This window comes from Sminthopsis crassicaudata, chromosome 1 (genome assembly GCF_048593235.1).
Source record: "Sminthopsis crassicaudata isolate SCR6 chromosome 1, ASM4859323v1, whole genome shotgun sequence".
NCBI lineage: Eukaryota > Metazoa > Chordata > Mammalia > Dasyuromorphia > Dasyuridae > Sminthopsis > Sminthopsis crassicaudata.
Genome location: NC_133617.1, coordinates 387,637,057 through 387,655,123, shown reverse-complemented (window position 1 = coordinate 387,655,123; position 18,067 = coordinate 387,637,057). Strand labels below are relative to the sequence as shown.

The 18,067-nt window shown below is 35.0% G+C and overlaps 1 protein-coding gene across 4 annotated transcripts in view; it reads left to right on the top strand.

Annotated features, from left to right (window-relative positions):
- ADAMTS12 (ADAM metallopeptidase with thrombospondin type 1 motif 12) overlaps positions 1 to 18,067 on the top strand; it is a 510,414-nt gene that overhangs the window by 441,587 nt on the left and 50,760 nt on the right. For all 4 annotated transcript variants that reach the window (XM_074279497.1, XM_074279496.1, XM_074279499.1 and 1 more), the window contains one exon: positions 7,588 to 7,798. In XM_074279497.1, coding sequence (XP_074135598.1) covers positions 7,588 to 7,798 — 211 coding nt within the window. The remainder of the gene's footprint in view (positions 1 to 7,587; positions 7,799 to 18,067) is intronic.

The following is an 18,067-nucleotide window of genomic DNA, read 5'->3' as shown; positions in this document are numbered from 1 at the left end:
CTAATTACTTTTCCCTTCACAATATTTTCTACCTTCTGAATGCCTGTGCATAGCTTAGGTCAGTGGTCCTCAAACTTTTTAAATAGGGGACCAGTTCACTGTCCTTCAGACTATTAGTAAAAACAAAACCTTACACTGTCTCCACCCCTCAGCCCATTTGCCATAACCCGGCTGGCCGGGTCTCAGTGGGCCGCATCTGGCCTGAGGGCTGTAGTTTGAGAACCCCTGATTATCCAACAGTACATGCCTTACTTCTCCTATTGATGAGGTTTAGATTTGGGGAACCCAAATGAAATTAGGGTTTCTGGTGGTCAGGGAGTTAAATGAGGTCTAGTGTCAGATTTGGGATTCAGGGTAGGCTTCGGCGCACGGGTAGGGAATTTTGGGGAGTCCCTTCTGGCAGCACAGAAGTTCCCCTCTTCACTACTAGACTAAATATTCTTGAGGTCCAGTCAGTGTCTGGAACATCTTCTTGTTCTCTCCATCTCCCAAAGCAATCAACTCAGAGACTTGCTTATAATGGCAATACCAATTGGTTGAACAAGTAGACTTATAGCTATCAAAGTCAATAAATTAGTCTAAAAAGCTTTATTGAATGGATCTCTCCTTAACCTAAGGACTTATTTGAGACAAACTTGTTTCTTTATTGGAAGGAGGTTGTATAGTTTTTGTTGAGCCTCCAGAAGTAATAAATCATGCTTGGTGATTTTTTTTTTCTTTTTATGTCTTGGGGTGTGGTTTGAATTTAGTTAAACAAATAGAATTGGGGTTCCATGACACCAACTAAAAGACTAAGTTCAGATTGTTGTTTGAACTTTATATAGATACCAGCTAAGTTATGGTGTTATTTAATTCTATCTAGATATATTTATTTTATTGATGTCTGTCAATCTGAAAGAAAAAGTTGACTGAAAGATGAGAGCTCACTTCAAGTGTGGGGAGGGAGGTATATACATGATGACTTCATGGTGTGAAGATGGCTGAGAAGTGGGATTAGAATCCTGGTTCCAGGCAGGATAAGACAAAAGGTCATTTATTAAAGCAGAGAGAGACTCAAATCATGAAGAGACCAGATTAATATGTGCTTAAAAAAAAAAAAGTTCACAGCAAGAAAAATCAATTAGGAAATAAGCTGTATGAATCAAGCTGTGTATGAATTCAGTGTAATTTGACAAGTATTTAATAAGTACCTATTGCATGGAAGATTCTGTGCCAAAATACTAGGGATATAGCCAAGAAGAAAAATGATGCAACCCCTACAGTGAAAGAGCTTGCCATCCAATTGGAGAATATGACAAATACTCCAGTAAGTGGGATTATAAACTATGATGTAATGTGATCACAGTCAAGGAGAGACCCAAACAAAATGCCTGGGAATATTTGGGAAGGAACTTGAAAAGGGCTCAGGGAAGACTTCTGAAGAGAGATGGAAATGGGCCCAAAGCTGGGGGGGGGGGGTTCTTTGAAAAAAAAAAAAAAAAAAAAAAAGAGCATTTTAAGAAGCACAGATTTGAAGGAATTGATCTTTAGGCACCTCAGTCTGGAAGAATGCATGCAGAGTCTATACATGAAAAGCTTTGTTTTGATTTTTGTATCTCTGAAGAATTTAAAATAACGTGTTTTATTTTGTTGTGTAAAATGGAAGAAAATTACATGGAATAAGTCTCTGGGGTTGGAATAAAGAGGGCAGAGAACAAGATTGGGCAAAAGGTACTAATTCATTTAGGATGAAATAGTGATTGAAAAATCACCAGGAAGGGTTTTTTTGAGGCAAGATTACAGCAGATGTTAAACGTCAGACTAAGGTTTGTGGATTTTTTCCCATAGTTAATACAGATCCACTGATAAATTTTGAGTGGAGAGTGATGTGGACAAATGAAAAGAAATGAAGATAATTATAACAACCGTGTGAAAGATGGATTAGAAAAGGGAACACTACTGGAAGTAAAGAAACTAGTTCAGAATCTTTTAAAATATTCTAGGAAATAAATGATAAGGAATAGATTTAGTTTGGTGGCTATGTAAATGTAGAGATAGGAGATGAGGCAGGACAGTGGCATAAAAGATCCTCATCTATATAGAGTAGTTCCCAGGAAGAAAGAGAGTCACAGTGCTGAATGATCTAAACTCGAGTACTGAGAAAAAGAGTTATTTGAGAATGATGAGTATCATAATAATTAATATTTATGTAGCATGTTAAGACTTGCAAATAATTTTACATTCATTAACATATTTGATCTTCACAATAACTAGGGAAGGTAGATGTTATTATTATCACTATTGTACCAGGAAGGAAACGAAACCTTAAAGGTATTGAATGCCAAGATGACATGGCTGTTAAATGTCTAGGACAGAATTTAAACTCAGGTTTTCTGTGTTCCAAGGCCAGCATTCTATTTACCATACCAAACTTTTCAGTTGTTTCATTTGTAAACAACTCTTCTTAACCCCATTTGGAATTTTCTTGGCAAATATAGTGGAGTGGTTTGCCACTCCTTCTAGATCATTTTACAAATGAGGAGACTGAGACAGAGTTAAATGACTTGCCCAAGGTCACACAAATAGTGTCGAGCCAGATTTGAACTCACAAAGATGATCCAGCAATCTCCGTTCTATGGCTCCACCTAGGTACCATGCTACTACTGCTCTAAAATGTGTTGATTATGTTAAAATATTTGCATGTTGTTGATATTTTGTTTCACCTTGATTTATAATTTCATTATTGTAGGAAATTTCTGGTTCATTCTAGATAAATAGATTGCCTTGGTTACTTAGGAATTAAACAATTTTCCCATGGCAACTAGTTTATATCAGAGGCAAAACCTGTCCTAGAACCTATACCTGTACTTTATCATTGTACCTTTTGTCTCGCCCCACATGTTTCATAATATCTTAATAGAAGTTAATAGGCATAAGCCATTTCATCTACAACATACATAATGATACTCCCTCAAACACCCTATCTTCCCAATTCACTCTTTTCCCATGTCCTTCTCCACATTAGTTACACACAAAGATGATTGTTCCTTTGATGTTCACACATGCTTGACTTCCATAGTCATGAACTCTGAAATGCTTTTTAAAATTCTGGTCATATTTGGCAGATGTCCCAAGACCAACAGAGTTGGTACACTCTGATCTGCTCACCACAAATTTCAGGGATATATCTATCCAAGCTAAATGCTATACTTGTTGAATACACTTTCCATGTTATACCAAGTAAACTTCTCTTCACTTACTGCTGAAAAAAAATTCTGGTCATAATTTTATTATTCTAGCTTTCCCTCTATCAAATAACCCTTAGTTCTGTTTTTCATTCTCACAGTGACCTTCAACTCCTCCACTTCTCAGTTTTTACCCCCTATCCCAGCTATGTTCTTTTCCTTTCCCTATCTCTACTTCTTGTTGAACTCATTCAACTTTACACTATCTTCTACAAGAAGATGCTAGTACAAGAGATGCTAATCCTCATTGAACACCCTTTAAGGGCTGTTTATCTACTTATTGTGTCCATTCTCACCCAACTCTCACCAGTGATTCTAAGAAACTGTAGCATATACAGCAGCAGATCCCAGCGAAATTGTGCTTGCAGATGGGCTAAACCAGGGTGAGGATGACCAATAGATCTCAAGTCAGTCTGTGAGTCAGGGTGATACCTACCTCAAGCATGTGACTTTCTTCCCACAGAATGGATAGATGAGAACAATTTGTTCCACTAGTCATGAAGGTTGGCTGAAGCAGGTACTGTGGAGTGCTGAGCTTGGTCAGACATGGAAGATGCCAAGATTATTCACATCTCAATCTATCACTGGCTGTCTACCATACTTGTCCCTTCCACTGGTTTTGGATGACTTGTAAGAGTGAGGCTGACAATTTTGTACTTTTCCTTATTTAATCCTCCAATTCATGAGAAAGTCAAGACATAGCTCATGATGTCACTGTTTCTCTTCAAAAATGAAGAATCAATAACAGCTCTACTTACCTAGGTGACACAGTGACTAAAGTGCTATGTCTGGAGTTAGAAAGAGTTGAGTTCAAAATGTAATCTTAGAGACTAACAACTCATTTAAATTCTATTTGTCTTAGTTTCTTCAACTGTCAAATGACAGTTACGATAAAATTCTTAGCATAGCCCACAGGGGGTACTATATAAATGCTTATTTCCCCCTTTTTTCCTTCTATCCTTTATTTCCTTATCCTATTATCACTTTGTCTAACTAAATCTCAACCTTAGATTATTCCCACTATCCTCTCTTCACTCCTATTCACATATAATTAAATCAAATTGGAGAAAATCACAAAATCATCTTGATTGGATCCACTACAAATTTGTTACCTGATTTACAGCAATGCCTTCACTATAGGAAGACGATTTATTTTCAGTTCTCAAATTCACCACAGGGATTATTCCAAACCTTTTCATTCCTTCTCAAGCTACCCATGGTAACTCCTGTGACTCCAGTAATTAAGACAAGTATTAGATACAAACAAATGTTGATGCAAAAGTAGCTTTCATGCTTAGGGATGGAGAGTTTTTGTTCCTATAAGTGTCTCTACACACTATCTGCAACTTAATAAAGCTTTATATATTGCCTTTCATATAAAGAAACTCAGAAGACTTTACCTGTACTTTTTTTTTTTAATTAGTTTCCTGATATGTGGAAGTGAAGTGAAGACAGAAGGAATAAAATAGATGGAAGGCAGCAAGCAACAGGAAAGCTCTTCTTTTCTCCTTATCCCTGTCAGAAAGATCTCACAGTGTAAAAGATCGTGCCATTTTTAAGATAGTGACAAGCATATGGAGAGTATCCATCACTGTATGGAGGAAATACCAGGAAAGGAAAACAAGGAGGTACATTATCTCTTCTCAGGGATACAGCTGAAGGCCCAGCTGAGAGTAATTAGATAAGTCAGGCATTCAGTCAGCCCAGATTAAGCAGCAGCCAGAATGACATTTCTTATATTCAGCAGTGTGCTTAGGATACTGGGAAAATGTCAGAGGTAGAGAAAAGTAATTAAATTAGTAAAGGAGACTATTAGTTCAGTTTCACATCACACAGTTCCAAATATTAATTTTTTTGTCAGTGTGTGGTACTGGCATCCTCTGTCACTGAAAGAAAAGCAAGTGATCTCACTTGCTGAGAAATTTTACCCCTCCAGAACAAAACTTCTTCAAAAGGCCATGACTTTAAAAATGACTACATTTTTGGAGGCACTGATTATTTTTCTTCCTGTAAAATTTGGTCAAGATCTTAAATTATAGTAAAGTAATAAAACTCTTAGCTGACATAATAAATAACAATAATAAAAATGATATATTAAATATAGAAATAATAAGTAATATAAATGATATGGATAATTATAAATATATAAAATGATAATATTAATAGCATTTACTTTGTATTTTATGTTATCTCAATCTTCATAATAATTCTATAAGGTAAGTACAATTATGATCTCCATTTTATAGATTAAAAAATCAAACTTGAATAATGTTATGATATTTGCTCAGAATTACATAGCTAATATAAATATCCAAAGCAGGATTTGAATTCTGACTATAAACAAGACTTTTAACTTCCTTATAGCCTCAGTTCCCTCATCTGTAAAATGATAAATTTGGAGTAAATTACCTCTGAGATGTCTTCCAGCCCAATTTAATTGAACCAAATAAGCTTTTATTAAGTAGCTATAATGTGCCAGGATCATGCTAAATGCTAGAGATACAAAAAAGGCAAAAGACAGAGCCCCTTCTCTCAAGGGGCTTATAATCTAATAGGGAAGATAACATGCAAAAAAAAAATTACATACCAAGAAAACTATATACAGGATAAATAGGGGAATGTTTTAAGAGAAGGAAGAGGGGTTAGGGAGAGATTTCTCTAGAAGATAAAATTTTAGTTGGGATTTAAAGAAGGTCAGAGGAGGTCAGTAGTCAGAGCTGAAGAGAGACAGCTTTCACAGCATGGAGGATAGCCAAAGAATCAGGATGGATAACTTTACAATCAATCTCTAAGTCTCTTTTAGCTTTCTGACTATGATCCTATGATTTTTTACCTGTCCATATCTCATTGAGGGTGTAAGTATGCAATTTTAGGGACAATAAATAAAATGTAGATAAAAGAAGAAGGGAAGACACTCAGGATGTGTAATGAGCTCTGGAATAATCAAAAATAATCTATCCCATTAATGGCATCATGATCAAGTAGGAAAAACAACAAATAAACTCTAGACTGAGAATGAGACAGTTTGGATACAGTGGACAGAACACTAAACCTGAGCTCAGGAAGACCTGACATCCAATATAATTCAAATATAACCTCATAGTTATGACATACATATGACTATGGACTGCAAGCCTGCCCACAGGAAATTTCTTATGCTTGAGAAAATCCATCCCTACTCTCTATTATCTCATATCTTCTTTCTTTCATGGCTAAACTCCTTGAGAAGATTGTCTAAATAGATGTTTTTCACTTTTTTCTTGACTACAGTCTGTTTTCTGAAACTACTCTCTTTAAAATTACTAAATGATCTCTTCTGACCAAATCTCATGGATTTTTCTTCATGCTCACTCTTGACCTTTTGCAATTTTTGACACAGTCAATAAGTCTCTTCTCTCTAGGTTACATGATACTACTGGCTCTCTTTCTACCTATCTTACTGTTCCTTCTTAGTTTTCTTTGATAGATCTTTATTCAGATCATATCTGCTTCGTAGGTATTCCACAGGGATCTGCTCTGTGCCTTTTCTTCTCTCTATACCATTTGATTTAGTTATTTCATCAGCACATATAAATATAATTATCATTGCTGCCAATTCTAAGGTTTATTTATCCAAATCTAATTTCTCTGCTGACTTCCAGTCTCACATCTTCAACTGCCTACTGGGCATCATTTGAACTGGATTCCTATAGATATCCTAAACTCAACATGTCCAAAAATGAACTTATCTTTCCCCCTAAATCTCTTCACTTCCAAACTTCCCAATTACTCTGGGACTCCTCTCCATCATCTACATTTGCAACCTAAGTGTCCATTTTGATTCCTCTTTCATCAAGATTTCATTTGAAGACCTCCAGTAAGGGGAAAGCTATAGTTTTCTGAGGTAGCCACTTTAGGACAGCTAATAGTGTAATTTTCAGATCTTTCTCAGATGAATTGATCTTCTGAGTTCACCATAACTTTATCTTTATTGTATTTAATGCTTTTAGAATAAACTCACTTTTTTCTAGCCTATCAAGATATGTCATTCTTTAATCAATCATCCACAGTATACTACATGCCTCCAAATTTTAGGGGCAAGTTTTAGAATTACAGCCTATCTTTGTCCTATTCATTGTAAAATATGCTAAATAGAATAGAATACCAAATCCTTCAAAGATTCCATTAATAATCATCTTCCCATTTCATAGCAGACCATTAATAACTATGTCTTGCCCATATCACTCCATCTTTTCCACTGGAACAGAATGAGAAATTTTCAAGTATTCACAATTTCCATAATTGTATGTCATATTTATTTTCTTTTAAATACATGGAACTAGATGTATTTATGATTTTTTAATTGCCATAAATTTCTTTGTAGATGGTGGGCAGGAGAGTGGCAGGCCTGTTCAGCAACCTGTGGTCTTCAAGGAGAGAAGAAACGAACAGTGCTGTGTATTCAGACAGTGGGTTCTGATGAGCAAGCTCTTCCTGCGAAGGACTGCCATCATTTGCTTAAGCCAAAGGCTCTCATTTCCTGCAATAGAGATGTATTGTGTCCATCTGACTGGACAGTGAGCAACTGGAGTGAGGTAAGTTGAGCCACATGAGGCAAGTATGAGTTCTAAGGGTTTTATTAAAGGTCCTTCTCTAGGACCATATTTCAGATGATCAACACTCAGAAAACTTGGGCAATGACTATGTATCCTTTCCCCCCATTTCTTTTTTTCCTGCCTATGTCCTATCACTACAAATTTTTAATCTAGGTTTGCTGTCAACTAATAAGGCTTAATACTTCCTAGGGGCTATTTATATATTCATGATGGGCTCTTGAAAATTGACAGTCTTTGAAATTCAAAGAAACTATACAGCATAATGTCAGGAAACAAAAATGACATTTGGGTGTAGAAAACCTAATATCCTCTTTAATCATCCCTTTATTGTAAGCAAACTCCTATTTTGCTTATATATTAGAAAGCATGACACTCTGATTAAGCTTTTAGTCATATTCTTGGAAAGAATCAGGGTGATATAGCATAGACCCAGAATATATCATTTTTATGGATTGTCATTATACTTGTAGAATTTATTTTCTGGAATGCATAATTCAGAAACAATCAGATGTAAGTTTATCCTCAACTTAGATTTTCTTCCAATCAACTTCTAGATTGGCATCCTGAGGCTTTGGCTGATTCCCTAAGTGATTCTAAAAGAAATGCATTTTTATTTGTCATCATAAGGATCAAAGGTCATTATTGTTTCCAGTCCTGTTGTTGGGATTGCATGCTATATCTGCTTGCCACCAAGTTAGTTAATAACTGCAAAGATGACTCAAAGTGATGTGATTAAATTGTTTCAAGAAACAGACCATATTATACATATTCAAATAAGGCTTGTCTCTAGAGGTCATTATCTTAAAAGTCAATATATACTTCTTTAAAGTAATGATGCTCTGTTCCCCTTGCTTATTGTTACAATAAATGTAACTTAGCAAGGTAATAGGCAATGTCTGCCAGGCATATAAAAATAAGAATTTATTTTTATGGTGAGCTAGAATTTGAAAAGTACTTTTATCACAAGAATCTTGTGAGCTATGAAATACAAGTATAACCCCCATTTTACAAATGAGAGAACTGATAATCTAAAGAGGCTCAAGGGTCACATTAGAAAAAAAATATTACAAAGATTAGAGCTATTCTGTTTGATACTAGCAGGCATAATGAGGAGCTATAGGTTGAAATTACAGAATAGTAAATTTAGACTTAATATTAGGGGGAATAAACTCACTAACAATTAGACCCTGCCACTGGAGGTCCTTATATATAGACTGGACCACTACTCTGTCAGTGTGCTGTAGAGGGAATTTTTGTTGAGTTATACTTTGGATTAGACAGGTTCTAAAGTCTCTTCCAAATTCTTTCTCATTCTGGAACTTACCCAAAATCATCTCCTCAAGAGCTGTCAGTCTCTTCTAGTGAGCTAAAAACCAACTGTCTATCACGCCATTTATATTCTTTCTCAGGTTGTAGTCTCCACATTTTCAAAATCCGTTTCTGCTTTGGTTAAATGGGCCTTTACTCAACATTCTTAAACTCAGCAAACCCAGGACACTGGTTCCTTTAGCTTCTGTGAAAGATCTAAAAGTCAAGAATATGCCAGTGAAATAAACCTCTTGGTACTACAGAAATGCATATCCTAATATATCATTGTTGGGCTAGAGCATCCTTTCTGTAGTTTCAGGGAGGGTCTGAACATAAAGATTGGACAGGCAGGTGTATTTCCCTACTGACCCACAGGGCTACAAATAATCATGTTGCCAAACAGGCCAAATGGGATATTACAGCTAGTCCATTAAATCTGTTTATCTAAAATGTGTCACGCACACCATAACTTTAACTTTATCTTTATTGTATTTAATGCTTTTAGAGTAAATTCATCTGTCATGCAGAATTCACTAATTGCTAGTCCCTAGTGGTTTTTTTTTACAAGATATTTAATGGCAGATTCTATTGTGAAATTCTTCACATTATATTTGTATACAAGATGTACAGAATGACTCACATTAGCTGGTTTAAAAACAAAACAAAACCAAACCTGGTAAATGGCCTGACACATGCTGGTACCTACGTACTTCTTACTCTAGGTTTGTTACATAGTTTGTTGTTGGAGGGATACCTGTACCTGTGATTTGGCTTTCATCTGTCATAGTTAACTGTAAATAATAGCAAAACCACTTGTTAAGTAATGTTATTACTCTTTTTAAATCTATGCATACACATAGAGGGACCTAGCCTTCTCATTTATCCCCTAGCATTCTCCTAATCCATCATTGAAGATTGACAAATAATAGGTACCTTGGCAGAGGACGGAGTTGAATGATGCAGGTCTTCCTGACTCCTAAGCTCCACACTCACAGACTTACTGTTCTACATTGGTGGGGAAAGTTTCCATGTTGGGAGTTGCCCAGATCAATAAGCATGAATCTAGCCCTGCTCCCATCTCCCTACCTATCATGCACCACCACTTTTTCTGCCATAATATGTATATAATAATTATATCTCTCATACATGTTACTGGATATATAGGATAAGGAGCTAGTGACAGACAAATACTATCTTCCATTTCTTCCCAAGAACCAAATAAGTTGTCTCTGATACTGCCACTATTCTGTATTGTCTCACCCTTGGACAAATTTATGGCACTCTGCTCAGTCTGTGTACTGGCATTGCTTAACAATCTTACCAGGATTTTCATGTGTGAATGGAGAGTGTTGGAAGGCAAGTCATTTCTTAACCCAATTCAATTCAATTTCAAATTCAATAAACATTTACTTAGTACCTATCATGTGCCAGGATTATATTAAGCAGTGGGTATACAAGTAAGAAAAAGAAAGTCTAGTCCCAATTTTCAAGGAGCGTATAAACCTAATAAGAGAAGATATCATAGAAGGAAGCTGGAAAGGGAGGGGAGATGAAATATTAGAAATAATAGAAGAGCAGAGAGGCATCTTGTTGAGTTGAGTTTAAAACAATGAAAGTTGCAGATGGAAGTGAAGCATGAATTAGAAAGTTTAGATCGAACCATCTATTAAGGAAAACTTTTTTTAAAATTTAATTTTATTTTTTTTATTCATTTTTCCAAATTATCCCCTCCCCCCGATAACAGGCAATCCCATACATTTTATATGTGTTACAATATAACCTAGATACAATATATGTGTGTAAATACCATTTTCTTGTTGCACATTAAGTATTAGCTTCTGAAGGTATAAATAACCTGGGTAGATAGACAGCAGTGCTAACAATATACATTCACTTCCCCGTGTTCCTTCTCTGGGTGTAGTTATTTCTGTCCATCATTGATCAACTGGAAGTGAGTTGGATCTTCTTTATGTTGAAGATATCCATGAAGGAAAACTTTAAAAGCTATTGAATTTAAAAAAAAAAAGTTTATTATTTGCTTAACATTCTCTTTTTTATTAGGCTTTACATTCTTTTCCTTCCTCTAGCTCCTCCCCCACTAACTGAGAAGACCAGAAATATATTGATTATAAAAGTGAAATCATACAAAACATATTTCTATATTAGCCGTATTGCAAAAAAGACAAGAAAAATGAAATAACAAAATTATACTTTGCCTTTAGAGTTCATTTTTTCTCTCTATGGAGGTAATTTCATCATAAGTCCTTTGGAATTGTCTTGGATTATTGTTTCACCAGAGTAACTAAATCTTCCATGGTTGATCATCATTACAATATTGCTACTAACATGTACCCTGGTCTCCTAGTTCTGCTCACTTCACTTTCTATCAGTGCATAAATCTCAGATTTTTCTTTTTTTATTATTAAAACTTTTCATTTTCAAAACATATTCATGGATAATTTTTCAACACTTTCCCTTGTAAAAGCTTGTGTTCCAAATTTTCCCCCTTTTCCCCCATCCCCTCCCCAAGATGGCAAGTAATCCAATATATGTTAAAATATGTTAAATCCAATATATGTATACATATTTATACAATCATCTTGCCACATAAGAAAAATCAGATCAAAAAGGAAAATAAAATGAGAAAGAAAACAAAATGCGAGTGAACAACAACAAAAAGAATAAAAATTCTATATTGTGATGCATTCAGTTTTCCCAGTCTTCTCTTTGGGTGTAGATGGCTTTCTTCATCACACATCATTGGAACTGTCCTCAATCATCTTATTGTTGGAAAGATCCACGTCCATCAGAATTGATCATTGTATAATCTTGTTGTTGTCATGTACAATGATCTCCTGGTTTTGCTCATTTCACTTAGCATTAAGTTTGTCAGGTTTTTCTAAAACCATTCTCTTCATTTCTTATAGCACAATAAAATTTTATCACAACCATATACCACAACTTGTTCAGCTATTCCCCAACTGACAAGTAGTCTTTCAATTGCCAATTCTTTGCCATCAATAAACTGCTATGAAAGTTTTCATACATGTTCTTTTCCTTTTCTTTAATCTCTTTGGGATATAGACCTAGTAAGGTTATTGCTTAGTCATAGTGCATTTTATAGCCCTTTGGGCATGGTTCCAAATTGTTCTCCAAAATAGTTAGATTACTTCAAAACTACACCAACAGTACATCAATGTTCCTCTTTTCCACATATTCTCCAGCATTTGTAATTTTCCTTTCCTGTTACATTAATCCCTCTGATGGGGTGAATGGTATCTCAGTAGTGATTCAGAGCATTTTTTCATATGACTATAGATAAATCTGGCTTTTTAATTTTCTAAAACCTGTCTTTTCATATCCTTTGACCATTTATCAATTAGAGAATGGCAAATAGTTTTATAAATTTGGCTCTCTTCTTCACATGTTTAATAAACAAGGACTTTAATCTGTGAAAATGGCTGTAAATATTCTTTTTTAGTTTCCTGCTTGCTTTCCTTCTAATTGTGGCTATATTGGTTTTGTTTCTGCAAATCTTTTTAATTTCGTGTAACCAAAATTTTCCATTATGCTTTTCATGATGCTCTCTATCTCTTGTATGGAAAAGCCATTGCATTGTAAATCAAATCATTTAATTGACCTTTTGATTTACCCACTTTCTTAAATTACAATTGACTGAATCCAGGTGGAGTCTCAGTTGGGTTTGCCTGCCCTAAGGAGATAGCCAGTTCACTTTCCCTTTTTTTGTTTTTATATAAACTATTTGACTAGGGCATTGATCATATGGTTGACAGGTTATGGATTCATTTGTTTTATGTAATCTAAGTGGTGCAGTGGATAGAGTTGTGTATCAGGAAGACATGAGTTCAAATCTAGCTGCAGACACTTTTTACCTGTACAGTGCTGGACAAGTCACAGCATCTGTCTGTCTTAGTTTCCTCATCTGTAAAATAGGGATAATAATAGCATCTGCCTCCTGGATTGTTGTGAGGATCAAATTAAGTTAGCTGTCATCATCATTAATGCTGTTGTTATCATTTGAAGAAGTGGGTAGTCAGAAGAAGATATGCATAGAGTTGACAGGCACAGAGAAGTAAGAATGCTATGACATCTTCAGGGGGCAGGAGCTATCTTTTTCTTTAGCTGGGGGAGCAAGTCCATTAGGGGTGCAAGTGAGGGTCTTCAATCTTGACACTATGGCAGCAAAAGAAAAATGAGCCATGATCATGTGACATGATGCTTGTGGACTTAACACCCACTTAGATCACTCCATAAAAGAAGGCTGGATATCTTATAGAAAAAGATGGTGTCTCACTCAACCTTTTCTGATTGGTTTCTTACCCTTGATGTCACAAAAGGTTAGGTGTCAAAAATCTAGATGTTTCTACCAAGAGTTATTGCAAAGGGTTTCTAGAGATAAGACAGGGTAGACATTCAAGCAGAATGGAGACAACCTGTTCTGAGAATGATTGCACTTCTCAAACCAGAGGTTTTTCAGGCTAAGCACAGGGAATGGATTATTTGGGTCTTCTAGTTTGTGCTTACACATTACACCCCTGTCCTTCCTTAAATTCTTGAAATTGCTCTTGTTCTTAGAGTGGCTATTTTTTTGAAAATGCTCCTTGAATATACTGTCACCATCGGGGATACAGATGAGCCTCCTGCCAAGATCAGTGTGATGGTATTAACCTGTTCCCTACTCTGAGATTGCTTGTAGACACCAAATAAGAAAGGATGGAAACAAGGGTTCTGATTTTGTCTTTTTATTCTGATTATGGAAAGGAAAGAGAAGCATATAGTAGAATGATGGGATTTGGAATCAAAGATCCAAATCCCGTATCTGATAATTATTTTGTATTTGATCTTGGGCAAAAAATTGATAGGTAGGTGCTATGTAGCCTAGATAACCTATGAGATCAAGTGATGGGGCTTCAAGTTCCTACCTTAAACAAAAAAGTCAAGGGTGAACTGTGTAGTTAAGTGACTAGAACAATGTCACACATGTGGAAATCAAGATCTGACAAGTTCTGACACTGCTTCTTTCCAATGCAACATCCTGCCTTCTGAGGGGTCTGTCTGGTTGAAAGTGATTACAAAAGACTTTGCTAGGGAAATAGTATTTGGATTGTGAAAACTATGGTAAAGAAATAGCAAAGTCAGGAAGAGGAACTAGGTTTGAAGTGGGAAATTAGTTCAGTTTAGGATATGATGTGGCCAACAAAACATCCATATGAATTTTAGTGATGATAATGGAAATATGGGGAACAGATGTGAGAAGCATTTTGGGAGGATAAGATTTGGCAGATGATTTGATGTTGGGAATGAGAAAATACAGAATTCAAAATGACAACACAATTTCAAATTTATATAAGGGAATGAGCACTTTCCTCATTACACAAATTTGAAACTGTCAGTAGAAATAATAAAAGTAGTAGAAAGAACATGTTATAGAGCAGAAGAGAGGGAAGTAATGGTTTGGGATAGGATGAGTTTGAGATACTAGCATTATATCCAAATGAAAATTTCCAGCAAGGCACTGGGAATGCAGAGTGGGAACTGAAGAGAGATCAGGCTACACTAGATAGACACATTTGAAAGTATTCCTATAAATCAGAAAAATAAAAGTACATGGTTAAAAAAGAAAAAAAAAGGTTAAATATCAAAGTAAAAGTGGAAAGTTAAGAGTATCTAATGTTACAAAGAAATACAAGAGAATTTTTAATAAGTTCATTGCATTGATATTAAGAAGACTGCCAAGAAACTTCAAAGGGCAGCTACCATTGGTGGTGAACATTGAACCAACACTTGCCAGACATTGAAGGGGTAAGGAGTGAATAAATAAAAAGGAAATGGAATTAGCAATCATTTGGTCCTCACAACAATCCTGGGAGGTAGGTGACTTTATTATCCCCACTTTATATATGAGTCAGTCCTATCATTCTATCAACTGTGCTTCCTTATTGTAGAAGAAGATAAGAGAGAGAGAGAATATCTTAAAGACATAAATGGGTCAAAGAAAGGTGGTTGCTATTATTGTTATTTTTTAGACTAAGAGGAATCTGATCATATTTGTTGATTATCCTTTGGGTCACTCATGGTTTAGAATCATCTGAAATTTTGTGAGCCATGTCAAAGTTGGGATCTAGTAGAGAGGGAGAGACAAAAGAATGATGGAACATGGATGGAATGATGGAACATTCTAAGGGATTGCTGGAAGACTCAAATGGGACAATGAATTATAAAGTATTTTGAAAAATATAAAGCCCTTACATAAAGGTAATATATTATTTTTTCAGTGTAATATATTATTAATAACAATTATTATCATTGTATAGACTTGGGATACATACATTTTTAGGCATATCTCATTCAAATATATGAAATGCCAAGAAAAATGAAAGGGTAAGGAGTCAGACTAAATAATCTCTTAGGCACTTATCTACACTAGGAATCTAAGAGAAGGATTCTCCAAGAATATATTCAAGTAGCAAATTGGGTGATGCAGCCTAAAAATACAACTGAAATTTTAAATTGGTTTTAAAAAGGTGGGGGTGGTGCTTCCAAATATCTGAAAGTCTGGAGACCCAGATGGCCTGTACAAATGTTGTGAATATCTATTGTTGATTCAGTTAAGCCCTTTTCCTGATTTAGTTCCTTCACATGCTTCACCTAATCCCCTAAGCAATGGTGTTTGTCTATTGCCTATAGAATACGACTTTAAAACCATTTCCATGGGGAAAAAAAAGTAGCAATAGCACACCTTAAAACTCTGCAAAACAGTCTCGTAACATAAGAAACATGGCATACTTTGCTTGAGATTATTTCCATTCTTCTTGGTAAATACTTTTCAGATATATGAAAGAATACTCTATGGTATATGATTATTTTCTGTATTTTCCAAGCTCAGAGTTTGTTTAAATAAAGAGCTTTGTTTTCCCTGTAGGACAACAGAACAACTTTACCTATAAAGATGTTATAAAAATCATAATGGTTGTGCTGATTGAAGAAGCACTATGTTATCCCCAGGAAGGCCTAAGCCTTTTCAACTTTACCATAATGATACTAACATGCATTGTGATTTGTAATTAGAAATGACTTTCACTGACAGTGTCATGATATTTCAATTACTTTTAACCACCATGTAAAAATAAAATGTCTTCTTTTGGGTTTATTAGCTGTTTGTCTTGTACACAGGTAATAAATGAATTTTAAAATGTTTTGTGAGCCATGTCTTCCAAAATGTTTTGGTAATCCTATGAGAATAGCTGAACATTATGCTTCTCTGAAGTTCAAAAAGGAGACATTTTGGAGGAAATCTGCCTCCAAATTAGACCAGGATTATATCTGATAACCAAGAATATATTTGAATTGAAATGGATACTGGTTCGTATAGAAATATAATTTATAGATGAAAAAACACGAGCTATTCTAACTATATGGTAAGAACATTTGGTTTTTCTTTATACAGTCTTTCTTCCAGAGAAATTATATTTGCCTAATTCTCAAACTATTAGGGTAGTACATTCCTTTAGGACCAATTCAAAGATGACCAAGAAGTTAGTCATATATTTGACTGACTTTCACTATACTCTTAGGTCTGTTTTTTTCTCCTGGTGTATGGTTTTGTTCAAGTAACATTGGTGCAAACCAATAAAATCAAGGAAAATATTTAAGTTCGATTCTATTACTTCTGTAACTGCTTGCTACAAAAAAGGTTGTGGAGGCCATATTGCTCCACTAATTTGTTCAGACAAAATTACTTTGTGGAAATAATGTCCAGTACACAAGCAAGAAGAGTATAAGTTGAGTTACCAATGACATTCACATGTCTGCTCTTTCTGCTTTGTTTCCTCAGTCTGGTTAAGTATCAATTTTTGTACTGGTGAATGGTGATATTTAGCTGTGGGGAAAGTGTCATAGCTAATAACAAAATAACAACAAATCTCTAGCTTTTACACTTCAAAAAAGAAACAATGGAATTTCTTTTTTTAAAAGATTTTTTTTTTCAGCATGAGATAGATACTATATTTTTTGAAGGACTTAGTTGTAATCTTCCTCATAAACAAAAAGAAATATATCCATTAATCAACAAAAATTTATTAAATACTCACTATGTATTGGGCACTGTGTGAGGCACTAGACTAGAGATGAACTATTGAGGTGATATCTTTTGTTTCCTTAAGAGTATTTTATTTTTCCAATTATATGTAAAAATAATTTTCAACATTCATTTTTGTAAGAGCTTGTGTTCCAAATTCTTTTCTTCCTTCTTCGCTTACTTCCCTCCTCCCTAAGGTAGCAAGCAATCTGATTTGGATTATACATATTAATTTTAAACATATTTCCATACTTGAAACGTAGTGAAAGGCAAATCAGAACAAAAGGGACAAAATGAAGAAAGAAAAAGCAAACAAACAAACAAAATGGTGAAAATAATATGCTTCGATCTGGATGTTGATGGTACTTTCCATCTTAAATCTGTTGCAATTCTTTTGGATCATTGGAGTGATTTCTAACTACCCCTCCCATGTTTATGGGCATATGCCTATGATTGCAAAAGATTCTTAAATTGGTTATCTATGTACTATATTTGTTAACTCAGATTCACCACTATTGGAATTCAGAGCAAAACACCACCTTGAATCAAATTTCTTTAGTTTAATTTGTCTTTACTTACATTGCCAAAGACTATTAATTTCTTCCTATGAAAAGTGATTCTTTATCTTGCCAACAGCTTTGATAATTTCCACATTCCACATAAGGGAAGCTATTATTTCTGCACAGGTTCACAAGCCCCTTGAGATTATATTATTTCCTTAATTGTTAGATAAAGTTTTTATCCTGGGGGATAAATGTGATTTCCCTAAGTCACTGGCAAAGGAAGCTTGCTAAATACAGTCATTTTCAACTTTTGACAAGCTCTGAACATTCTTATACTGG